At 46.1% G+C, this 26,054-nt stretch overlaps 2 protein-coding genes and 1 pseudogene across 2 annotated transcripts; 2 read left to right on the plus strand and 1 right to left on the minus strand.

The window, feature by feature from the left end:
* The first annotated feature begins 4,434 nt into the window (after positions 1-4,434).
* Positions 4,435-4,974, plus strand: LOC126574183 (uncharacterized; annotated as a pseudogene).
* A 2,154-nt stretch (positions 4,975-7,128) lies between these two features.
* LOC126576622 (inverted formin-2-like) lies at positions 7,129-8,145 on the plus strand. Its single transcript, XM_050237928.1, has 2 exons — positions 7,129-7,134; positions 7,211-8,145. The coding sequence occupies exons 1-2, from the start codon at positions 7,129-7,131 to the stop codon at positions 8,039-8,041; spliced, it is 837 nt and encodes a 278-aa protein (XP_050093885.1). The 3' UTR covers positions 8,042-8,145.
* A 2,822-nt stretch (positions 8,146-10,967) lies between these two features.
* LOC126574184 (mucin-3A-like) lies at positions 10,968-22,503 on the minus strand. The gene is made up of 3 exons (XM_050234222.1): positions 22,195-22,503; positions 12,117-13,213; positions 10,968-12,032 (listed from the first exon to the last, which is right to left on the minus strand). Exons 1-3 carry the CDS (start codon positions 22,195-22,197, stop codon positions 11,504-11,506), a joined length of 1,629 nt encoding a protein of 542 aa, XP_050090179.1. The 5' UTR covers positions 22,198-22,503; the 3' UTR covers positions 10,968-11,503.
* Positions 22,504-26,054: the final 3,551 nt, after the last annotated feature.

Below are 26,054 nucleotides of genomic sequence, written 5' to 3' on the forward strand. Positions count from 1 at the left end.
TCCACCCGTTGGTGGTTCACATACCGCACCAATAAAGCATAAACACGAGGACGCTAATCGGGCTGGGAACGATCTTCTTCGTCCACCCTAATCCACCCGCAGTTCTGGTGGCATTTTGTCATCTCTTCTCATCGGCCGGTGCATCGCTGCGTGGCCACGTGTACCGCTTGTATCAATTAGATCTGCATCAAGGTTTACGAGACCGAGGCTCTCGTTCGTTCACGTTCGTGGCCGTGATTGCGCTTGGTTCTTTGGTCGGTCGGTTAAAGATGAAGACCAGGCCATTGAAAACCACTCCACGAAGATGTCACGAGCCACAGCCCTACCCCGTGGCCGCGAGTAGCCGTAGCATTAGCGATTATAATTAGTTCGCCATACAAACGCCATCGACGCTGCGTTATGGGGGGCGCGTGCGCCTCCATTTGAGGGCCCGTTGTGCTGCGCGTGGCCTGCGTGTGGACTGGTGGCCGGGCCGAGGTTGCCGAGGTCCTCTGTGGCAACACGAAACTAATTTCAATGCTGCCCACCCCCTGTGCAGGTGCAGTCAAAGAGTGGCCACAATTCCAACGCACGCATACCAGTGCACCAGCGAAGAAATATCGGACAGTGTTGGTGGACGCTCGAGCAGGCCCTACGATTAGCTCCGAGTTATGTTGCGCAAATGATGATGGCCGGTCGGATTGGATACGCCACCGGTGCTGCTGATGATGCTGCGGCCTCCAGGTGTAGCGATAGGAAGCGCCCGAACCCGTGCCACAAGGAAATCCCCGGGTTCCGCGATGGTGCGTTAACGCCGTGACCTTTTCACGCTGGCTGGGCGCTCCTCGCGTTCGCTGGGCCCATTCGGTGAACGATCATCAAAGTGAACTTAAAGCACTCGGCTAATATGCTCTCGACGGTGTGTTGTTCAATCACTTTCGGGCCACGCTTGAAGGAGACGTCAAGTGTCCGCGCGGTTGGCCGCGATTGAGTTTCGGGGGTTGTTGCTTTTGTTTGACAGACCGCCCCCCGGGGGGGGTGCGGTTGCGGTGCACCCCGGGAACCTGATGGGTAATTGGAGAGCTACTGCCAGGCCCGTTGTCATCGCAACAGCATCTCGTTGACCTGGCCCTACAGCCTGAACGTTTAGAGAACGCCGACCATACATAGGCTACTCGGACGATACATAGGATGATCCGGATAGCAGTTCTGATCCTGCCACGATGAGTCGCTACCGCTCTGTTCCGCTAATGAAAGTCAAGGTCGATTATTATGCGGTAATTTTTTGGCAGCAATGAATACCACCGCACCGCTTGGCCAATATTTACTCTGCTACCTCCCGCGGCGGTGGACCGGAGAGGGATGTACGGAAGGTGCAAACAAATCGCGATCCGTTCGGTTCGGTCTTCCAGTGATGCCACACGCGCTGCCATTCTCTCACGAATGTCTCACGCGCTGGGTAGGAATGGTCGTTTAGCGATCTGTCAGGGGCCTTGGACGGGAGTTAGCGCCCGCTTATCACCACACGAGACATCGGTACATTACGAGGCACATATCAGCAAATTGAGCATATCCTTGTTGCGCCAAGCCGGTTGCATGTTGATAAATCGTCCGCCCCGGTTAAGTCCTTGGCGGTCGATTAGCATCCGCAGTAATGGGCTGCATCAGGATGATAGGTACGGTCTGGAATGTGGTTTGAAGTGATAGTTTGGTAAGGATTGCATAACTTCATCTAACGTTTTTTGTGACGTTGAGTTCAATATTCAATAAATACTATTCTGTTAGTCCGTTCGGTGTATGTGTTATGAAGTTTTAAAGTGTAACCAAATACCTTCAAAACGAAATATGTTACTGCCAAAGGCCATTTTGCGGGGTACTTCAAAAACATTCCTTCATTTGAAAAAAAAAAAAGGTTGCTGAAAGTTATTGTTTGCTGGATTAAACGTATGGTGAATATTTAACGACACAAAAAAGTGACAACTGGTTTTAAAGGTAAAGAACGTTCGTGTTCTTCATAAAAATGAAACGATGCAGTTTCAATGGGTGTTGTGCACTACGAACCTCTGGAAACGGTTCAAAGTATAGATGGAGACCTTTATCGGCGATAATGAGTCCATTTGAAGCGAGCTCTGACAAGGAAACGACCAGAAAGGGGCAACCAACATGATGAACTTATTTTTAATATGAGAACGCTCAAACGCAGTATGTAAAACCAGGGAAAAATATTTCTGGAAACGGTGAATATAAATGGCTGCATGAATGCATGCAAATGAATATAAATATTCGTTTGGGTTTGAAAATAAAAGGTTTTTGTTCGGCCAAAAAAATTAAAACCGCAATTCAGGTACCTAATACTTAAAGGGTTGATTGCATCTTTGATAGAGGTTCCTTGACCGATAGCGCGTCCAAGCTCTTCTGCAGCCTCAAATTCAAACCACCAGGGAACATCACTGACCTTTAGAGCGAGGTAATTTCGTTTGAATGTTCAGCATCTTCTTCTCCTCCTTTTTTTTTCGTTGGTAGCATTTCAGATAGCGAATAGAGGAGACACAATCAATCAAATCTTCGGTAGCTCTGCCTAACATCCCCTAAGGTCACATACATGTGTGTGCACATCCAGCAGCATAGAGAACAATGCGATTAATATCATGATGTTGTTTTTTTCCGTTTTCGTTCATAGCTTTGTCCAAGTGGCTCCTCTTTGCTTTCGAACTGTTTGTCTTCATTTTGAGTACGCATAAATTAGAGATGGCGACACGGCGCAACTCATCTGCCCGCGGAAAGCGCGTGCGCGCCCCCTTCGCAAAACATGATAATACTCTGCGATGACATTTCGCGATCAAGCCATCGCCCCGTTGTTTGCGCGGGGGGAGGGCAGCCAAGTGGTTAAAGAATGATTTATTTAATGTTGGTATACTAAACGCCCCTGTCGCCCCGCGTTCATTGTCAAATTAAGGTAGAGATGACGGGCGTTGAAACATCTTTTGAAGAACGATGGTGATCGGTGATTCACTATCTGCCCGCACATCTACATCTGCCGGCTACTAATCTGCACCGAGACCGATTTTTCTCCAGCTAAACCGGCAAATTTGCAACCGACTGCGCGAAACCACTGAATGAAACGATAAATCATGGAAACCCCCGCCTTGGCACTAATCCGGATCCGGATTCTACACGGGGAGGGGGGGAGGGAGAAGGAGTGAATCGACAAAATTAATCAGCAACCGCGAGTAAAGTGTGGCCACACGAAAAGGTGTTGAATTATTAACTTGGATTCCATGCGGACAGTGACAGCGTTCAGGTGCTGCAGGTGCCAGTGCTGGTCATGGTAAGGGATTAGGCATCTGCTGCTGCTGCTGCTGCTGCTGCTGCTGAGCTAAGGCACCAGCGTGCAGATGTTCCCCGGAAGTGATGAGCATGAGGCGGATCACGTCAACGGATTCTTTGCTGCTGTTTCAAACAACCAAGATGGACTACTTGACGTTCTACTTGACATTTACGACCACCCCGGCTGATGGGTGCACGGGCCCGGGTTCATGGCTTGCTGCACGCTTTTGGCAATCGCCGAAAACGCATGACATTTTCTTCAGAGTCCCTCCCTGCCTGTGGTTTGGTGTGTTCGTGAACAGGTCTCGGAAATTCCTTCTATCCATTTGTGGGGATTTCTTGACTTGGAGTTCGTAGGATCATGGCTTTTCGGTAACCGGGGCCTGGAACACCCGAAGTCCGATCCGAAGATCCGGGTTCGCGGTTCGAAGTTTGGCACACGTTTGTTAATGAAGCAACGACAACGACCGGCAACCAGCGACACAAGCGCTCCCCCGATGCTTCTCGACGCATTTCACGGTGGTATAGCCTTCGCTTCGTTTGGATTTCGTTTTGTTGAGGGTGGAATTTGGACATACAACAGTGCATTGTATGGATTTAATGCAATATGGCGGCACATTGGACCTGGTTGGCCGGTTTTTTGGGGAGGCTCTAGCGACCGATTAATCTGCCGTTTGATGGGCAAATAATTTTGTCATTTGCTTGCGTCGTTGCCTTCTGTTTGCCTGACGGTGAATCTGGTCAATTACTTTGCGCAAAGAGAGGCGCGGCTAATAGCCAGTGGCATTGCGTTTGCTAGTGAAAGTGTTACTTGAAAGAAGATGAACGGCCGACAGTGACGTGCCAAATGTTCTGTTTCTGCTTGATTTACTGGCATAAGTTAGTGTGTACTCGGTAGCTTGCTTGACTGGGCACAACTAACATCATACACTTGACACGTCCATGAGTTCAAACCGAACTAGGAGATCCAAAATATCCAGCTCTAAATTTGCACATCACTGTTTGCAAGAACAATTTTCACTCTCGCCAGAGTGCGGGTTATGGGATTCTTGAATGATGGACGTTTTTGTAGGAATGTTTGGTATACCCATTGAACGGAACCGCGCTCTTACGGTATATAAAGAGAACATGAGCACCTGGAACAGACTTCATTCCATGGTTAGTCGTCTAGTCTTTCGTACTACGTTCTAGAAGTGTGATTTGGCAACAATCAGATATGGTAGGTGCAGTTACCAACCGAGACTACGAGTATTGCTCATCTTTAATGTATATTTACAGCGTTTGTTAGTGCTTCTGCTAGTGGCTATTGAAATGGCATCAGGGGATCCACATTACTTTGGGTATTTCTATCCAAATCCCACCCCAGACTGCCTACCGGAGGTGTACACCGAGACGTTTCTGGATGTTGCGACCGAGACCTTGGTTAGTTATGTGACGGCGTATGATACGGTTTATTTGACAAACGTTCAGACAACAACGGTAGTCAATCCAGTCACATCGACGGAGTATTCCGTGTCGACTGTCGTAGTGCCTAGTCCCGTGGTACAATATGTCACTGAAACGGTCTTTGCTACCGTCGGTGGGCAAGCGGATACTACGGCATCAACTTACCTTCCACCTGCATTGTCCTACTTACCGCCTCGGCCGTCGGACGGTGCGAACAGGTGAATTTGTATAGTTGGAAATAAAATGGAGTAAAAGATATCGACTTGGCTTTTTGTCACGTTTTGCTTTTTAAAAGATTAAAAGAAAAAATTAAAAGAAAAGTAATGGAAAATCCACGCTTTTGGACTTACTTGGAGTTTACTTTAACAAAAACAAGATTTTTGAGAGTCGCCTTCCTGCTTTCACGTGTGATGATTGTACGATTGATTTGCGATTTTATATAAGGTTTTCTGCGATATTATATAAGGCTTGTATAAGTATAGATGGATTAGTTTTACTGCTTCTTCGAGTGAACTCCTGATGATCATTTGGAAAGTCAACTATTTCACGGCTTGTAAAATCATTTCAATCAGTCACAAAACAAACGTCGTTGGGGGTAGAACCAAACTAGGATTACAGATCGATGAAACTGTTGGTGCGATTCAAAATATTATCAATGAGACTTTTTAAATCGATCCAAAAACAAGAAGGACATAGCTCAGTTTTTAACACCTGGTAAAAATGAAATTCTCGCTACCGCTGTATCGTTGAGAGTTCGTTGAAATTGTTTTAAAGATAAGTCCCTAGTCTATAAAAACGACAACGGTTGAATCGTGTTTTTGCTTATGTAATATAAATCTCTTATTTCATTCGATATATTGGATTGCGAAGAAAGTAATCTATTTTTTTAGTGAAGTTCAAACCATTATTTAAAATTATTCCCTTGGTCCGATTAACAAAAATATAAACCATTCTTTTAGTGGGAATTTCACTATCGCCCTGTCATAGAAGGTTCGTTTGATTTTCACAGACGCTGCTTTATTCCAGTTTCTTATCAATTCTGACCAGTCTCAGACCAATTCTGGCCAGTTCTGACCTAGATCTCGAGAGTAATGATCTTAATTTAGTGTTTGACTGCACAAAAACAACTTATTAAAATTATTATGGAACTTAACATATACTGTAGGTTAGGACTCTTGGAACCCATAGGAACACGTTTTGAGTGTGATCTTTTAGGGCAATATGGTAGTAAGCCATCCCTTCCTCCAGTCCATCACTCATTAGCCGTTACGTTAGTAACTCGATTTCATTAAATTAGGCCAAAATTTCGCAGATGGAGATTCGATCCATCATGCTCTTCACCTCGATCGATCGGGTATTAATCTTTTCTTTTTTCAAAATCTTCGATCAAATTTTAGCTTTGTGCCAGTAAGTTTAGAATGTATTATCCTTAGCTCCTGGGGAATTTGATACAGCTTCATCACAAAAAACAACATACAGAATTCAGGGGTCTTGCTTGAATATTCGATTTCTTCGAAACAAATGTATGAAATGCATGGAAAATGTTCGTTGTTGATTTTCATTTTCGACACGTTGTAACTCTTAGACGAATGTTTTAAATAACATACACTGAAATACTTGTTTAACCATAAAAGGCCCTCTTTACAATGAATGTAAATCTGAAATTTACATTGATTGTCTGTTTTTTAAGCCAACAACGGCATCGTACTCTAATAAATGATCACAGGGATGGATACAAAGATGGATAATGATCACAGAGTGAATAATTTAAAATATGGTAATCTTATATCGATAGATTTACCATCTTCAACGACTACAGATCAGCTGCAAAGGCCCATCCGCATCCACAAACGCATCCGCAGCTTTCTTCACGGCGGCAGTGGGTCAATGTTACGTGCCTCGTATTAGGACATCGTTTTCGTAATTGGAACAAAATTGCCGTACAAAATATACAAAAATCTAAGCTGCACAACACCGGGTTCGTGTTTGTCCTGGTAATTTTCACCCGAGGACCACCAATGCGTATCTCCGCCGTGCGTCTTGGGAAGGGGCATCTCCGGTTAAAAGGCTGCAGTTTTTTGGGTGGCGTCCACGTATATAAAGACTAACGGTAAATCAGGGAGAGCTATCAGTTCCTATCCGGTCGTCAAATCGGAACTTTGGAGCTTCGGATAACATTTATCTGCTGTGGTTGTTCCGTCGGCATCGTGTAGAGAGTGTGTGCTGTGGTGAGGTTCGGTACAATCATCGCTATTTTCGTCGTAGTGGAAGTGTTAATTGTAGGTTGCTAATTGTGCCGTAATCGGTTTGAAAGCGAAACCAGCGTGTACGCAATACTTGAGCTTGGGCTTGGGCTTGGGCTGGAAAGGTGCAGTGATGATGGTAAGTGATGACAACATGTTGTTCTCGGTGTTATCTATAGGAGCAGTTCTGTAGAAATGTTTGTTGGCTATTTCAGCGCTTCGTAGTATTGTTGCTGGTGGTTGGAGCCGCCGTGAGCGAACCACATGAAGGATATTTTTATCCAAGACCAACGCCACAGTGCATACCCCAGGTGTACACGGAAACGGTGACCGATGTTACGACGGAAACATTGAATCACTTCTTTACCGACGTGAACACCGTGTATCTGACGGATTACCTGACTTCGACGGTGGTAAATCCGATCTACATCACATCCACCGAGTACTCAGTTTCTACGGTGGTCGTGCCGAGGATAGAGTTCCTAACAGAAACGAGCACGCTGATCGTGCAGCCGAGCCCGGTGGTGCAGTACGTAACGGAAACGGTCTTCTCCACGATCGTCGCTCAAGCCGACTTCGGAGGAGTGGCTCAAGTGGCAGGACCCGGTAACACTTATCTGCCACCCTTCCCACCATCTCCACCATCACCACCACCGCCGCCAGCACCTCCAGTACCGCAGCTGAACCCTGAACTATTCAATCCCGCTATCCAACTCCAGCAGCCACCACCATACGTTCCTCCGCCGCAAGTGTCACTTCCGCCCGTGCTGAATCATCCGGTGACGCACCATCCGTTTGGTGGGCTCGCTGTGGGAAGCATCGAAGGACAGCGTTCCCTTGGTGGAGAACCGATTGACCTAGCTTCCGTTCAGGAATTCGGTGGTGGTGTGCATACTCTCCCGCACGTTGGAGCCTTACCACCCGCATTCGATCAGGAAGGATATCGATACAAACGAAAGCTAAGCGAGAAGCAATCTGCGCCACCAACCACGCCTCGCGATGCATCAAAGACGAAACCTGAACGAGAGCAGGCAAGCAAAGCGTAATAGTGAACGAAAAGTAAAATTAGTAGCTGACGGAAGTCCGAAGAGGAAAGCTAATGGATATTTCGGGAGGAAACGGAAAGTCAGAAACCAAACCACCAACTAGATCGTGCGAGTGTTAAGCTGGAGGAGTAAAATAGTAAGGTGTTACGTGTTGAGCGTAGGAAATTCGTCGTGACAAATACTCGACTGCAAAAATGTCAGTAGTTCCTTTGGTTTAAGCATATCTAGGACAATTATACGTTAAATAATGATTATTGATATCGGTTTTTAAAAAATAAATTGCAACAAAACCTATCGCAAAAGTGTTTCTTGTGTTAGACTGAATCTACACTGCGCAAAAGCTTTCGACGTCGCGACGAATTCTGATAGCATTTTTTCATGAATTTCGATTTATTTCGAAAATTCCTGTTTTATTCCTCCAAATTAATTTCGTCGCCTTCCAAGTAATCCCTCCACGATGCAATGCACTTGTGCCAACGGATTTTGTGGCAGTCTTGGAAACGCTTAAAAAAAATGACTGTAGGGATGGCCTTCAGCTCCTTCTTCGCAGCGCCTTGAATTAGCGCTATCGTTTCAAAACGGTGTCCCCGGAGGAGTTTACATTAGCGTTTCTGACGCGTTTGAGGCCCAGAACATTTTTCAAAATGTAATTGACGAATTAGCTGGATGTGCCAATATCAGCAGCAAGGTCTCTAGTTGTTAATCGACGATTTTCCAACTTCAAATTTTTGATTTGTTGGGCGCTTGCATCGTCGATTGACGTTGATGGTCGCTTAGGACACTTAGGACGCTTAGGAGGTACTTCTCGACCATCCTGGAGTCTTTTGGCCACTTGTAAACATTTTTGTTTAACTTAGTCACCAAAGGCCTTTTGCATCACTTTTTACTCATCCGTAAACCAAATTTTATGCAAATTCTTGGTTCCAAAAATTTCGTCATATCTAAAAACAAAGAATGGCTATGGGTAGTTTACAAAAAAAATCATATCTCAAAAACTGATTATTATTTTGACGTAAAACTTGGCATGAATGTCATTCAAAGTACTGAGAAACTACAAAAAATACGAGAATTAAAGAAATCGTTCACACCACTAAATAGAGTACCCATTCATCTTACTTTAGTGACACAGTAGTATAGTATCCTACAGGTTTAAAAAAAAAAAATGCTGTCAGAATTCGTCGCGGCGTCGAAAGCTTTGGCGCAGTGTAAAATCACTCTTACGCTTTTACCCGAACGCCTAGAGCGTATACCGTGTAATTTGCTATAAACTTTTGAATTTTGGGCGTTAATGCGTTGAATTTAAATTTCTGTGGCCACGAAGGTCCTCGCACATTTGCTGTTCTGGCTTTGTTTTGTGTATGAAACAGCGGATCCCCTGATTCCGAAGGATGAAGGTTTTGTCATCTGCTCTACAAATATTGAATGGTTCTTAAAAAAAGAAAGACAAATAATTGAGTTCGGCAAATCTCTTACGCTTTTACCCGAACGCCTAGAGCGTATACCGTGTAATTTGCTATAAACTTTTGAATTTTGGGCGTTAATGCGTTGAATTTAAATTTCTGTGGCCACGAAGGTCCTCGCACATTTGCTGTTCTGGCTTTGTTTTGTGTATGAAACAGCGGATCCCCTGATTCCGAAGGATGAAGGTTTTGTCATCTGCTCTACAAATATTGAATGGTTCTTAAAAAAAGAAAGACAAATAATTGAGTTCGGCAAATCTAAAACAACAAACTCAATCTTTTCCTTTATTAGTCGAACTCTAACCGTGATAGCGAAAAGAGGGAAGCTATTCCGTTTTGACACCTAAAACTTCTGTGTCAACATTTACAACTTTTTGCCGCTATTAAACATCTATACAAGTATCGAGAAATGCCCGATTTCCGGCGGCCAACGGACTAGAGCAACATGAAGCTCCAAAGGATGCTCAAGAGGAAAACCGCAGGAAATTTGGCTACATTGTTTGAGCGTGATTGACCAGGAGATCGCTGAATCTGGTCAAATAGTGCAAATGTAACTTGCCAGCGTGAACATACATGCCAGGAAGTGGAAAATATCGTCCACTGGTCTCTGAGCAGTAACTAATACAGCAGTGACAACGGGTGATCAAGATCGTTATGTTGATTTTCCCGGCGAATCGAGTCGTGGCGCTGGTGCTGGACCACGATACCTCTCTCATCCTGGATGACAATAAATTGGAGGCAATTCTTATTTTACTTCCAGAGCAAAGAATGTGAGCACTAAGTGAAGTCCACCTACCAAGCTCCTCAAGAAGGAACTGCTCTGGCTCAGCCGCTTTTCTTTAGCTCCAAACCAGGGGTGAATAAAGAATTTTATTTTACAAAGTGGGTGCCGAATCCATTCGGCAAGGAACACTATAAGGACGAAGACGGGAGACCTGGCAGGATCCGGTACTTGAAGCGATCATCAGATGAAATGGAGCGGCTGAGTATCAATAGTAGATAGTGAAGATTGCGAACCCGCCCAATGGCCCCCAGCTGCGTCGGATCGAAAATTTCTGGGCTAACCTAAAGCGCAGGATTTCAATAATTGAGTGGTAAAAACGGAACAGGAATTGAACAAAACAAATAAAAAACAGAAAATCATGCCTGCTGCTAACCGCTGGGAGGCTTCAAGCAATGATGCAAGTGCTTTTGCAAGTAAACTGATGAAATTACATTCCATGGGTAATCTACTGAACTTAATTATCTATCTTAGTTTTTGTCTCTTAAAAAAAAGGAAAGCCATGTAAAACCAATCCTCGAAATGTTTCAAAAAAGATATAACTAGCTAACTAAATAACTAGCGAAACGAAATAACTAGCGCATCACAAATGCTAGTATTCTAATTCGATAAACAATAGCGGGTTGAACGTTTTGCCAAAAGTTGATATTTGATTTTCATGCAAAAAGAAGACTTTATTGGGAATTCATAACGAACAGCACACAACGACGCGGCGCACGAATGCTCACACATTTCCACACATTCACAAACACACACATACACACTTACTATAGCATAAACATGAGAATTACTAAACAATTACTAAAATGAATCACAAAATCGCTACTGGCTGTTGTAGGTTTTCGTCGCATAAGAAAATGGTGATGGTGAAGATACACGTGCACAGTGCACAGTCAGCAGACGATGGCCGGCTGTTGCTTTTTTGCTGCCGGCTAGCGAATTCGCTATATGCTGAAGATACTAAGTTTTCCAAGCAGTGATCTTCTTTTCGTTTTGTTCGTTACAATTGCTGTACATTCGATTTGTTCTGGTTTCTGCTACGCTAATCACACACCCTACGGTCTAATCTCACTCGCCTTTTGAGCGGCTATCGGCTAGGCTATTTGCATTTTTCGAGTCCTCCTGTCTTCGAGTCCTTAAAGCAGCTAAGCGCTTTGCTGAGCGACGAGAAGGTATTATGAGTATTTTTGCTTTTCTTGTATCCGCGCCGTGACGCGTGTCCTAATCGATCCACTTGATCTTATTTTCATCCTCATCCACCGGTGGCAGTATGTCGCGTTCCAACGACGGAACACGGGCGTAGGCTGGTGCAGGTTGATTCGCTGCCACAGTCTCCCGGACTGGCAGGTAGGCATTGGTGGGCGTGCAGACAGTGACGGTGTTGGTCAGCACTGAGGTTTTGGTTTCCGTGATGGTGCGCGTGACCGTCCTTTCGTTCGCAACCGGCAGATAGTGTCGATCCGGTGGGCAATTGGTTACCGTTTCCGTTACCCGCGGTGCAGTGACGGTGATCTCACGGGTTGGCGTTATGCTGAGCGTTGGTGTAACGGTGATCGTGGTCAGCGGAGTCTTGGTGATCGTACGAGTTGGTGCTGTAGCGGTGACGGTAGTGATAGCCGAAGGTGTAAAGGTTCGTGTGATGGTTGCGGTAGTGGCCGCCGTGGTCGTCAGGATGCTGGATGGTGTGAAGGTTCTTGTAAGCGTTGTGGTCGGCACTGTCACCATGCTAACGTACGATGGTGTGATCGTTCTGGAAGGAAGAGCGGAAGAGAATGAGAAACACATTAACGAATGAGTCCTTCAAAGCGCTTCACTCTTTGTATCCTTTACTTACCTCGTAACGGTTGTTGTTTCAGCCGTTTTCTGCACAACGTAGGTAGGAACGATCGTGCGCGTTTGCGTTTGTGTGGTATCGAGGGTGATGTAGTTGGTCGCTGTAGGTGTAACGGTCCGATCGATCGTCGTCGAATTGAGGTACGTATATCGAGTGGAGGTAGGCGTTACTGTGCGATCCACGGTGGTAGTATTCAGGACGAAAGTGTTGTAGTAAGTCGGAATGATCGTACGATTAACCGTGACAGTCGATGGCAGAACGATCGAACTGATATAGGTCGGTGTGATCGTACGAGTCACCGTAGTGGTATTCGCGTATAACGAGTTGACGTAGGTGGGAGTGATCGTGCGCTTCACGGTGACGGTGTCCGTGTAGAAGAGCTGCTCCGATACCGGTGTCACGGTACGGGTCGTCGTTATCGAAGGTAAGTAAGAGAAGAGCGTAGACGTTGGCGTGATCGTACGATTGACGGTAACACTGTCCACAGTGAACAGGTTGGTTTTGGTAGGCGTTACAGTCCGGCTGATCGTTACCGGTGGCGTAACGGTACTGTAGATCATGACCGTAGACGTGGTCTCACGTGTCTTGGTTGTTACTGGTCCGGGAATATTAATCGTTCTGGTCGATGGTGGCAACGAAATCGTCTTATTCACTGGCGGTGGTCGGATCGTGATGGTTTTCACATCCGGTGGCGCCGTCACCGTCTCATCCGGTGGCAGATAGCTATTTGTAGTCCCGCAGAACGCTGTCGAGGTGATGGTGGTCGGTATCTTCTCTACGACGGTTTTAATTTTCTCTTGTACCACTGTTTCCGTGCGTGTCTCCGTTAATGTTTCCTTCTGCGCATAAGGATCCCAGGGGCAGCTAGGTGTACCGGGGGCGTATCCACACTTCTCTACCCCACCGACACACGTGGTTGGTGGTTCAGTTAGCGGGTTGACGGGCGTAGGATCGACATAACCGGTGAATTCCTCTATGCGCGCTTCACTGGGCGCCAGCTTCACCTTCTGTTCACCGGAATACGATCCAAACTCAAAGACCGGTATCTCGGCGTGGCACCATGCCACCAGGGCCAGAACCGGGAGCAGCTTAAGCATCTGGAAGATAGGTATGAGAACATGGAATGTGTTAGCCAGATGGCCAGACAACCGACAACAATTTACGATTCGAGCAAATAGTCATTGGTGACGGTCCGTGCAACAAGCTCAAGTTTGAAGGATTCTCCGCCTTCGCCAGGGCGTCCCCAGCACTATTGATTCGAGCGTTACTCATCGCACCAGTATACGTGACCTCCGGTGGTTGGGGTTGTTTTCCTTCCCACGTACGATGGATGGTTGCCGTGCTAATCAAAATGCATATGCTCAACGGCGAAAGGTTAAATCTATTTGCTATTAGCTACTGTGCGACCATTTTGAAGGAAACGCTTAATTTATCTTTCAATTAGACCCATCGTGACGGCTCCTGGCGTCCTGCTTTACCACACCTTACCGGCGGCGATCGCGATCGCGTATCTGATAAAACTGGTGAACAAAAGAATCCCCAACTCCACCTATCATTGCGTAACGGTAGAAGAGTAGTAAAGGTCGATGCGATCTTTGCAAAACCGACTTTCGATTGCATGAAGCACGCGTCTTGACCCGTCTTGGCCTACACTCTGGTAGATCTTTGCAAATAAGATCAATGAACACACGGAGCTGAGCAGAGAGCGTGTGTGATGCAACGTGGCAATTGATTTACCATTTTGTTTGCGCCAGGTGAGTAAATTCCAAACAACGATTCATCTTTCTTCATTCATCAGCAGCAGCAGCACGAGATTTCAGCACGGGCGTTTCGTACTTTTCTGTTCTGACGCGACCGGATCTCAACGGATCGTAAATTCCATCCATTCGCCCCTGCCGGATGATGAAGTGTGAAGATTACCTCCACATTCACCACATTGTGTTGGAGTGTCTCCATGTGTCTCAGCTGGTTGTTGCTTTTACGTCGGTCGTGATGCATCGCGTAACATTGGCACCCTTTAACTAGCTACTCAGTGTCAATGAGTGTAGCCACCGTGCACCGTGTCCGGTGTCCGGTCGGGTGTGTTTGGCCGTGCACGCACGCATGTAAGCTAATGCCATGAGCACTGGACGCCGGGGTCCGTTGCGCTCAATGAGCAAAGCTTCAGACCGTCTAATGTGTAAAATGGACAGCTTGAATGTGAAATAAGGGACCTATCGCGGGCAGTGGCTTGCAGTTTAGCAGCAGCAGCAGCATCAGGTTCGCTTCACGGTTCTCTGTCAAAGATGCTAACCGATCCGAGGAAGTACCCGCCCCGGGGGGGCGAGATTACGTTTACCGAGAGTGACTTATCCGGTTTTATGGTTGTTGAATAGGTTCTACATCGTTTTTCTTTGCGTATTTGCGGGATACAACCGGCGCCAACGGGGAGTTACGTGGTGGGCGCTTAAGGTGCTAGGAATGCTGCTGAGGTCGCGGGTTGCATGTGATTTGAATAAGACCAGACGACCTTCCGAGCATCCTTTGGATTGTGGAAAAGTGGTCAGAAATGCTGCTTCTCGAGACGATCGGAAGGTAGAATCCTATATCGGTTTTGCGATCGGCATGAATTAGTTGCTAATTTACCAGGTGTATAAGCTTATAACTGCTGATTGCTTATAGATGGGCTTATCGAGCAAATTGAGCTGTCATCGACATTCCATATTGGTTTTTGTATGAGTTCAACACCTGTTTATATAAATTAGTGCACATCATAAGTCATTTCACACAAAGACATATATTTTTCCGTAATCATGTCCATTTTAGTGCCTTAAAAAGGCATATGCGGGTGGCTCAATTTGATTCCTTTAATTTGGAGAAATTGACGACCGAATCACATAAAATGCTTGTAGGGGTGTCGGGTGACAATTTGATATTGAATACCACTTGCAAAGGTTGATTAAATCGTTTCAAAGATGACCATTTTGACTTGAGTGACAAGAAGCGTGAAAATCGAGCCAGAAAAGGTTAGGAACATGAATTACAGGTTCTTTAGGATAAGAATCATACGTAATCGTAAAACATACTTGCCCAGTAGTTAGGAATTACTTAACCAGCCATTTCAATAAGCTTAAGTGCGATGTAGAGGTTCAAACAGTTGGTAAATGGCTAATCCATAAATTGAACGATAGGCAGATGGAGCGACGCTAAAATACATGCGAAATCTTGCTTGCTAGGGAAAAAAGAAAGTCGTTCCTATATCTCTTGGAAACTGGCAAAGAAAAGTGGATATAATTTGATAATCTAATTGTTAATAGATCCCGGCCAACCATGTTCTTCTACCGCAAGACCAAATCGCTCTAAACACATGACAATTCTGTGCCTTTGGTTGGATCAGGTGGGTGTCGTCTATTACAAGCTGTTGTAGCCTTATGAAACTGTTAAGGCACCAGCAAATAATCAAATTGCTTTGCGTGGAAAAAGGTCGAATTATTTGAATACACTCAACTGGGATGTTATACCTCACCCCTCTGATTAACTAGACCTGAGCCCTTCTGAATATCACCTTTTTTTCGGCACGGGTCACGTGCTTGCCGAACAGCACTTCGTTTCATATGAAGATATCCGAAAATGGCTTGACGAGTGGTTTGCCTTGTAAATTGAAGAATTCTTTTGGTGTGGCATACACAAATTGCCCGAGAGATAGGGTCAAATGTATAGTTAGCGAGAAAAAATACTTCGAATACATTTTTTTGGCTATCTATTTAAAAAATGTGTTTTTATGGACAAAAAAAACAGCAGCTTTAAGGGTATAGACGGGATACTATCCACTAATGTCCCCCGAAATAGAGGAAGAGGATACATAAATGCTTCCACGTGCAATCTGAAACATCCGGGGTCCTCAATCGCCTGGGAGGACCCGAAATTGACAAGCAACAGAGCCAATGAACCGAAACGAAACGCTATCCGCTAACGATGCGATGGTTCAAAATGGTGGTCCCCAAATGAATAGTGACAAGCGAATAACAATCCAAACCAATGTCAAGGTTCTGGACCCGTGCTCATCTTCCTCCTGTGGCGTGGCGAGAGATCCGTGGATTGAGAAATCTTGTTTCTCCCATCGACGTCGCCTGTCGGAACAGACGATAAGACGCGACGCGCCGGTCAAGATGGTCAAACCAGCTAGCAGCAGCGAAAAAAAGAGTCGTCCAAAAATATACCAAACGATCCACTCGATCCGGACCGGTTTCGGTTTTCTGTCCTCAACGTTAAACCAGTCCCCATCGGTGTTTCAAGCCAAGCCCGCATCCACCGGGGACCTTTTTTCTAAGAAAAAGTATTTTCAAATCGTCCCTCAGTTCTAAAAGCGGACAGTCGCGGGGAGTTGGCAATTTGCGGGCTTGTTGATGATTAAATTTGCATTTTACAACCACAAAGTTCGCCATTTGGTGAGAGGAATGGCCAGGCCCGATTCACGATAGGGACCAATGGCCATCGTAGCCACCGTTCCGAGGGTTACCAGGTTACCTTGTGCTGGAAAAGAACGATGTAACTGTATAGAAAGCTGTGGCGAATCCGTGCGATTTTATCTCGGTTCTAATCCCGGAAGGTTCGTCACTACATGCCCATCGAAGTCATTCCTTCGTTTCTGATGCTGCTGATTGTTAAGAGAGACCTTTGTAGAGGTCTCGTCTTTGGCGGGGTGGGCTATTCTCTCATCAGACGATTCCCTTCGGTCAGTTGTTAATTGACCACCCACCTAGTCACTTGATGAGGAGATTCTGGATGTCGCCGGGACCGGGGAGTGGGATGAGATCATAACCCGGTCCCCGGGCGAAGGAATGCAAATGTGTTGACATTTTCGGCTAAAAAATGTTTGCATACTGGCACCGCAACCGCACAACAGGTACTTCAGGGAAGGGAAAAGCAAATTAAAATTGTTTAATGATCGATTTACGGAAACGATAAGGGATCGCGTATTAAAAGCGAATCAAACTTGCAAACGGGTTTCAGACGAGACGTGCGCGGCATTAGTACCGGGAGCCTGACACCCAACAAGTGTTCCTTGACAAACAGCAAGACCAGCAGCACCACATGGTACCACTGCGCGATCGCCGATTTGATGGGAAATATTAATTATTACATGGTAATGAAGGATTCCACCCGATTCGCAGCCGGTATGCGATGCGGTGGTGGTCACCTTCTGAAGCAGGTTACAGCCAGGGTGAGAGAGAGAGAGATATTTACGTAATGATACATTGTACGATCGGCCACGATTCACGGTTACTTCTCCCTGCTCGAAGCTCGCTCGCATGGATATGAGTTTTTGTTGACTTTTGCTGTTATGCTGCTGCTGCTGCTGCTCATCAGCTGGAAGCTGATAAAACTGGCCACGGTACTTGAGTACACACGAGCCCAAACGATGCGATGTTTGGTGTGTAAACTTTGACCCAGTGGAGGCAAAGGTTCAGCCGCGATTGATCGCTGCTAATGCTTATGATTAAACAAAAGGCCCACTGTCCTTGGAATACTCATTTCCTGCTTTTACAGCTCCTGGGAAACTATTTTTAACACCAACTGGTTTGGCCTGGGAGGAGATCACTTCAGGAGGTTGATTGGTTGCCAATATTAATTGATGATCAGCGGGGAGGTATTGGAAAAAAATACAGGAGGATTTGAGCAATGACTTATGAGACATCGGACGCTCATTAGGATTCCAAAATTCTTAAGGCGACTTAGGAGACTGACGATCCGTATTAGAGAAACCACTTAAAAATATGTAAATAATGAGGAATCGTCCGTTCGCAACCGTATCGCACACTGTCCTCGGTTGCTCATGATGGAGGTTGCAGTGTCCGGGCGGTGGTCTTCTCTAGGGATGTGAAGATCTGATTAGAATAATGCTCAATCATAGGAGCGTCGGATTGAGGTGGAGCTCGAATCGGTAGGGGCGTTGGCTTCTATCGATTTGTCTCGATCGATTTTCAAATCAACGTCCATTGTCACGACTCCGTGGACTTGGTTCCTTTCCTTCTTAGTCCCCATAGTGCACCCAGTGCGACTCTCGGTCTCGGTCAGTTTCGGGCTTCAGGTTCTACTTCCTTTGGGCGTCCACAAACGGGCTGCTAATACTTTATACCGGCAAATGTATGATAGGTTTGACATTGAGCGGTTCCGCGGTGCTCGAACGGTGCTGAATAAATAAGCGGAACCCCGGGCCCGGCCCCAGCTCTGCGCGCGCGATGTTTGCCAGGGTGGGGCGCAGTATCTTGAGCATCGACACGACACGGGACACCGACAACCGGGCCCCACCGGCGAGTCATCCGCGCACACTAAACGCTGAATTAGCAGATGATGCCGATGGGGTGATGCCGAGCCGTGGTCCGCGGTCATGGTTCAAGCGGACGGCCTTGAAGAAGTCTCACCTGCGCATCTCAAATCTACCGGCAAACCTGTTCCATTGGCGTTGGGCGACACACGCCCGGATCGTTGTTCGATCGCTGTTCGGATCCACCATTATGCCGGGTGCCGTTTCGCGTTATGTTTGTTGTTCCTGGTCGGCTGGTTGGTCCCCGAAATGGTGAGTTCTAAGCCAAACAAAACTCGTCTCTGGAAAGCCATCATTTCGCTTGCCATTCTCGCCTTGCAGCAGCTAATCAATAGGTTTGCTTTTTTATTCTTGGGGGAATCGATAAAAAAAAACCGAAATCCATTGCTCCCGGTAACGGTGCGCTCGGTGTTATAAACGATCTGCCAAAACGATTGAGCGTATCATAAATATTCTTATCGTACCATTTGTTATTCTTAACAACGGTAGAATGCCAATCCAGGCATTAGCTAGAAAGCACTGCACACGCTCCGCTCAGGGTCACATGTGGCACTCGGTTCATATTTCGCAAGTTGCCATTTATTTTAATTAAATTTTCTCATCACCACCGCCCATCGGCCATCGAAATGACGGTTGCGCACCAATCATGTGCATGCATAGGATGCCGCTGTTTCATGTCCGAAAATGTGCAAACGTGAAGTAATAAATCAAAATCCTTGTGAGGAAACCGCAGCACGCGTATGTCAAATCGCTCGCCAGGAGGTAACGCTGAAGGTTGTTCTGGTCGGAGAAACAAAAACCAAACGCAACTTTTTCGTCCAGCATCCAGTCAAGCGGCAAAAATTTAGCGCTTACGTGGGCAGCCAGCCTTTACGATATGCAGATTGTAACAAATTGCTCCTTCGGCGGATTGAGCATGCATTTTTTGGGCGTGGAACTCGGACCTCGGCCCGTTTATAGTTTATGGATGGAGTTTATCTCCCCTGGGGTGTCAGTGTTTCCGGGTTCGGGGATGTAGTAGGGGTTTCAGATAAAAAAATTGTCTTCAGAAAGATGGCAACCGATAGGCAAATTAGACGAGACGAGTCCTGCTAAATGATGGTTTCCCAAATTTCACTTCATCTCCTGAACGCGAGTTGAGGTCAACAGAAACCCAGACATCGCGGTTCGGTTCACTGCTGATGTATTGCAGAGTATTTATCTTCCCCGAAGCAACATGCCATTCGTGCATTGTCGTCGATCAGATGATGCTGTGCAGCAAACGTGACCTCTTTGCGTCTCGTGAAGCCGGCCGGCGGAGGGGGAGACTCATTTTTTGGATGTTGTATTGTTTATCTTCATTTTTTTTGATGAATTTTCCCGCGCCTCTGTCTCTCTCTCACTCTGCACCGTTGACGTGGCCAGAGCAACAAAAGAGGAACGAAACGACTGAAAACCTGTTGAACTTGGAAGTGAGCAGAATGGCCAGTACATGTCGCCTTACCCTTCCTTAGCCACCGAGATGGGCGCTGCCCAAGACTAGGTTGCAACACAAGTCCAACCGGCCGCCCGGCCAGCCCGGCCAGCCAGGTGATTATCTTCCAGTTTTAATGGTGCCCTTACGGGGATTCGATGCCGTGGTATGCCGGTGCATTCGGCAAAACAGCTTGTACGGCTGCATGCTGGGCATGAGTCGCCAATTTGGTAACCGCACACGATCGCAGCAGCATGATCACCCCGTCCAGAAGATGCGTTCCGTTCGTTGGAGGTTCGCATGAACGTAATTTAAGCTGCTACAAATTTATATTACGTACGTCCAAACATGGCGCACAATCAATTTTGGGGTGTGACAAGCTTATTAGCGTTGCAGCAGGGAGGATACAGGAGTTATGTACCTTCATTTCAGACCGTGGTCTCATGGTAAATCTGGTGACGTTGTGAGACAGTTTCTACACACAGCCAAAATTTGGCGGCTAAAGTCAAAATTGTCGGCAAAAGTCAAAAGCCCCATATAAAAAAAATAATGGTGTGTGTAGGGACGCTTGAAAAGAAGAACTTCAGAAAAACTACAGAATCATCGCGAAATAACTTTAACACACCTGCAAACAGCTTTTTTTAAAATATAATATGCTTTAAGCTGATCGGCAGACACATAATGCTGCACTCCAGTGTAGGCCGTACCGTAGATGTAAATTTGTCTCCATCTGCCATTATTTTTTCCAAAATGTTGGAAAAATGAAGTTCTCTTTTTTGACTTTAGCCGCCAAATTTTGGCTGTGTGTAGAAACTGTCTGAGGTTTTTCCCTTGCCACGCCGAGTGGGAGAGAGAAGCAGGGAGAATCACAAATAAGATGACCAACTGACCCTTCGCGACAGTGGCCCTCGTGACTCTCGGTCGGTCATTCAGATGATAAAAGATACGGTCGGGCACTGGCGAATTATGGCGCACCGCAGGGCAGGGCGAAATTAATATGCATGACCGCGACTGTTTGGACTGTTTGGTTTGGGTAACTCCGTGGGGCATCACCGCAAAGGCAACCCTTTGCCAGGCGGCCAACTGAAGGGAGGACAGAAGATGAGATGAGGAACGAGCTGTTTCTACATCTTTCGTTGCGATCTGTGACCACCGACGGTGAACGAGATGATCGTGCCTGTGACTTGAATTTCGCGGGCTGCTAATTCATTGTAACGGGAACAGCGTGTCGGGAACTTGTCTCCGGGTTTGATCGGACATTCGAGGCACCAGCAGGAAGGTATGGGCAGCCTTCAAGAATATTCACAATCGAATGAATCCATATGGACACATTTAACGTCGCTGCTCTTGAGATACATTCAATTGGAACGTGATAGACGAGAGATGTTAATCCAGCGCCGAGGACGAATCCGGGCGCAAAAGGTTAGACGCGGGCGGTGCGCGGCCAGTTGACCGAGAGAGCGAGCGAAAAATTCATAACGCACGGACCACGCCACCATAAAGCTATTGTCGTAAAATGAGGATCATAAATATTGTGATCTTTCGTATTCGAGCCTCATGGTTACAAGTTGAACGATTTCACAACAGGAACATTGGCGCTGGTGTAGCCACCGTCCTTCGACACGAGAGCAGAGACCAGTCCAGGTCGCGAGGTCTAGATTAAATTTCGCTAACTCCGTCAACACCCGTCCTTCAAAGATACGACAAGATCGCAGGCATTAAATTAGCAAAATTAGTATCGATGTGGTTGGCCACTTGGCGAAGCAAAGATGGCGGAAAAGAGCATTTTGCTGGTCACTGGTTTTCGTCGTTGTCGTCGCTCGCTCAAGCCATTCATAAGTGCTGATAAGCGAATGGGTAGCTCGTCACCTTTCACTTGTGACGGTGTGTTTTGCTGAACCGAAATCGGTGCGTTATTTATGGGCGATTGACAGCTGGAACTCCTTCAAACTCGCGGGTCCCCGATTGCTTTCGTCGAGAACGACCGAAACACGCAGGATAAGGCGCGGTAGCACATGGTAAACAGCTGCGAGAGGGTCGCTCACGTGTCCACTAGAAGCCGGACCGCCTTGCAAGGCTAATTGCCAATCGGTGCCGTGGTGACCGTCGGTTCACGCTATTTCACGGTCTTCCGCTTGACGCGTTGCATCGCGCACACACCATTGCCATCGAAGATGCACCACGTATGGGCGCAAGTACGCGCTCATAATCAATCATCGGCACTAGAGAAGTAATACAGTCACACTAGTCACTGCCGGCCGTCAGGTACATGACATTTAACCGCTGTTTGTCGGTCGATTAAAGCTTTGATCACTCACCATGGATTTGTGTACGCGTGTTGTTTCGCGAAGATCAAATTGTTCACTTGCTCACTTCACTCCACTGAGGTCCTTTTTTGCGGTGCGGTCTCAAGGTGCAAATCCTGGAAATAACGGTCACTTGTGCGATTCCTTTTTGAACACTTTTGGACAGTTCGCTTCTCTTGTCATGCACACGCAGCAGGTGCCCGAAAACCGCAGACACCACGCGCTACTTCACCAAGCACACCACGATGCCACGGCAGCTCGCCGAGGAGTCTCCTGTCCAGAGGGAGGCAGAGGGAGCGACGTTCGACAGATGTTGCTTACCGAATATCGGATGGCAAACTGAAATTGGTATCCTCGTCGTAAGAAGCTTTTATAGGCCGCGAGCGCGGAGTCGCGCTAGGTTAGGGCGCGCCTCGCTCGCTCGTAGAGCTTCGGGCGATCTTGCGGATGTCTAGATACTTGCTCACTGATAGTGATCGCGTAGAGAACGTTGGGGTGATGATGGTTTTTGCACCGAATGGTAGTGTTCTTTTGCATGTGATCACCTTTTTTGGTTGAAAAGGTGTTCATTCGAATGAAAAGAGAGTTTAAAGATAACCATTTACTTGTCTGATATTACGCATTGTTTGTTTAATGATCACCGGGTGATGTTTTTTAAACTATAAATTGTTTTCAAAATATATACTAAAATTTAATAAAACAAGTTGCAATTTCTTTTAAAACATCACATCTGAAAGCTACCAGCAAACCGACGCATCGGTGCCGCAACTCCCCTACGATGTCTTGGTGAATGAAATCACCTTGACGATCTTGAAAAAGCTCCCCATCTCCACCTCAAACATCTCATTTCTCACGCTCATCACATGCGATCTCTCGCTGGCTCGCTCTTTCTTTTTCTCTCGATCATCTTTTCCATCGCTGCATTACTGATGAACACTTAATTTGGTCACCTGATGAGGCGAAGCACGATGCAATGACCATCACTCGCTGTGCAACTACAGCTAATGAAGGATCTTCAGGCGGTCCGGTGCAATGAAGATCCACCCAGGAAAGTTGTGTTCTAAGGCACAGCTCAAGATGGAGGATGGTATGATTCACATTTTCTAAACCACGCTTTGTCCACACCGGTGCGTCTGGCTCTGGTGAGTCACGTTTCGGTGCTACAGAAATTCCCGCAAACGTCCGATCCGATCTTGATATGCGATCTTGATGCGAGCGACGACCCAGATGAAAATACCCAGAGGAAGCGGTATTTGAATACGCTCCAGGGTCAGGGTTTTGTGTTGGGTTGAATATCAAGGAAACACTAGAAGAGGGCGAAGACTTTTTTTTCTTGCAGTCCTGAACCGTAGACTTAGCATCTTATTTATGGATGCAAGACGCGATTAGGATGAGTGGAGAAACAGATTCGCAAAATTGCCTTTCTTCGGCCATATGCAGCATGTCCGCAAACTTTCTATTCAAATTTCACCAACACGCGATTTTAACTGAATGCGAATGCTTTTTTTCCTGTTCTTTTTGCAACAGGATAGTAAGTAATGGAACGGATACATATCTTTACGACTGGTATAAACAGCTCTGATCGAGAGGTTTGATCTTTTTTTGTTACTAAATTCCTAGAGCAACACATTTCTGTCTCATCTCGCGAGGACACCGGTTGACCGTCCTTGCCATGCGGTTTTTTGTGTGTGGAAATTCATTTCTGCCGCCTTTCTGCCACATGCTAGGATCCATAGCCGCACGTTCACCTGTGCTCTACCTCTGAGATCGAATAAAAATTATGCAAATATATCCTCCGATTCCTTCCGCCCATTCCTTCACGGACGACATTCACCGGATGGGCCGGCCGGAGTCGCTCTCTGATCGGGCGGCTCGAGAGCTTGGAACTAATTTTAACTCATCCGAGGGGACTCTTCGTATCTTTATGAATTTATCGTCCAAAAAAGGGTAACAAAACACCCCACACAAGAGGCATCCTCTTGTAGAATCATGTGGTTGCAGCCTTCGAAGGTGATGATTCTGCAACATTCTCATGTAGACCGGTTGGTTCTCGATCTGGCGCGATGAAAGATATTTTAAAACTATACTGTCCGAGGTGGATGATATTTTTGGTCTCTCTGAAACAGTTGATCTGAATTAGTTAACAGGTGAACTCGATGCTTGAAAGCGGCATCCGTGGGTATTCTTGCGAGCGTTGGTAGTATGCAAATGATGGCGCGGTGTTGAAACAATCGTAAAAGAGGATCATTGATGGCGATCAGCGAGTTTGTCGTACAAATTGATCGATTAATGATGTTTTGTTTTGCCGAGAGACATAATGTGTGAATATTCAGAACACTCTGGTAACAGGTGAACCAGTTTTATTAAACACAATAACTGTTCTCGATAGTGATTCGCAAACGGAATACATTTATGGTGACACCGGAAATGAAGCAATAGAAGCGCATCATCACCTTGTTAAGTAAAATTCTTCGTCGTTTATGACATCATTTGGCCGGCAGTTCTCTCCGAGCATCATAAGCTGCAGTTCTCACTCATATCTCATGCATGATTCTAATCATGCAAAGGTCAAAAGGAGAAGCCACCTAGTGTGACCAGGTAGGAAACGTAAGGATTAAAAATCTTCCTTGTCTTCCTTGTTTTTTTTGCCGAGTTTCAGATTGTCGAAAACGAAAATATATCATCATTAATAGCGGCAGAACGTGGAAAGATAGGTCCCCACTGTGGCAGAAGTGGCTGATGATGATATTGTATTGCCGCTTGATAACGTCGGTGGAACGAGAAAACCTAGAGGAGAACACATCACACACTAATGACGAGCGTAATTTTAGCGTGGTGGTGAATCGATTGAATGTGCAGCACCGGACTTCTGTTTGACACTGGCCAGCAGGTCTGATGTGTGTCTGCGCGGACTGTGTGATATCACGCAGTTCACGTTTTGTGAACGGAAGAGCACACCACAAACGCGCACGAGCGACGATGATCTGAAGTGATAATTTTATGCAAAAATGTTTGACTATTTACCTTGGTGGCCGTCCCCTAGTGGATTTTGGGGCTGTTTACCAGCAGCTGCGTGCTTTTACATGTGTGCTGCGCTTTATTTGTCCTCGGCAGCGGTGAGGTTGACTGACTCCTGTGTGTGTTGCTGAATCGATCGTTGACGATACGTCCACATCACATGCTGATATGAGAATCCGAGGCCGAAGGTTGTTCTTAGGCTGCGGATCGTCACCGTCGTTCCTTTGTGTTTTCATTGCTGGCAGTATTGTGTGATGGAGTTGCCCACAGAGTGAGTGATTGTCAGGGTGAGGTTTGGTCGGTTGCACGTTGTGATTTCGGTGTTCGGTGACGCGTGATAACGTTGTTATGGCATTAGCGGTATCGATATTCGTAATAGTGGTCATGTACGGTGTGATAGGCGATGTGTGGTGCACTCCAAATTCAACTCTTCTCAGTGAAAATGCAAGAAGCATACTTTTCTAGAAACATGACCGAATGATGGTTCGCTCGAGAACGTTTGAGTTTAGTATGTAAATTTCCTTTGCAAACATGCTGTTGTAGCAAGCTGTCCTTACGTGTTCTTTGGTTGTTGTCTGCAGATTCCGGAGAACTTTGTAGCCTTTGTTTGGAAGTCAAAAATTAGTGAAAAAAGACAATATTATAAGAATATTTAAAATGATAAGCAAGTGATTAGACGAGTGACGAATGTAAGGAATATTGGCTCGTTAGTGTATCAAATTGACCAGAATGCTAAAAAGGGTAGCTTCTTATTTCTCTTCATTTCCTTCGTAACAACGCTTGAAATATCAGAAGGCATCAATTTTTTCCACTTTTCCTTCTTAAATAATCTAACTAAATTTGAGATTATGCTA

The sequence above is a fragment of the Anopheles aquasalis genome, chromosome 3 (assembly GCF_943734665.1).
Source record: "Anopheles aquasalis chromosome 3, idAnoAquaMG_Q_19, whole genome shotgun sequence".
NCBI classification, from domain to species: Eukaryota; Metazoa; Arthropoda; class Insecta; order Diptera; family Culicidae; genus Anopheles; species Anopheles aquasalis.

Coding starts and splice junctions, on each gene's coding strand:
- LOC126574184 (XM_050234222.1), bottom strand. Junction 12,033..12,116: donor GAAACAACAACCGTTACGAG/GTAAGTAAAGGA, acceptor TCTTCCTTCCAG/AACGATCACACCATCGTACG.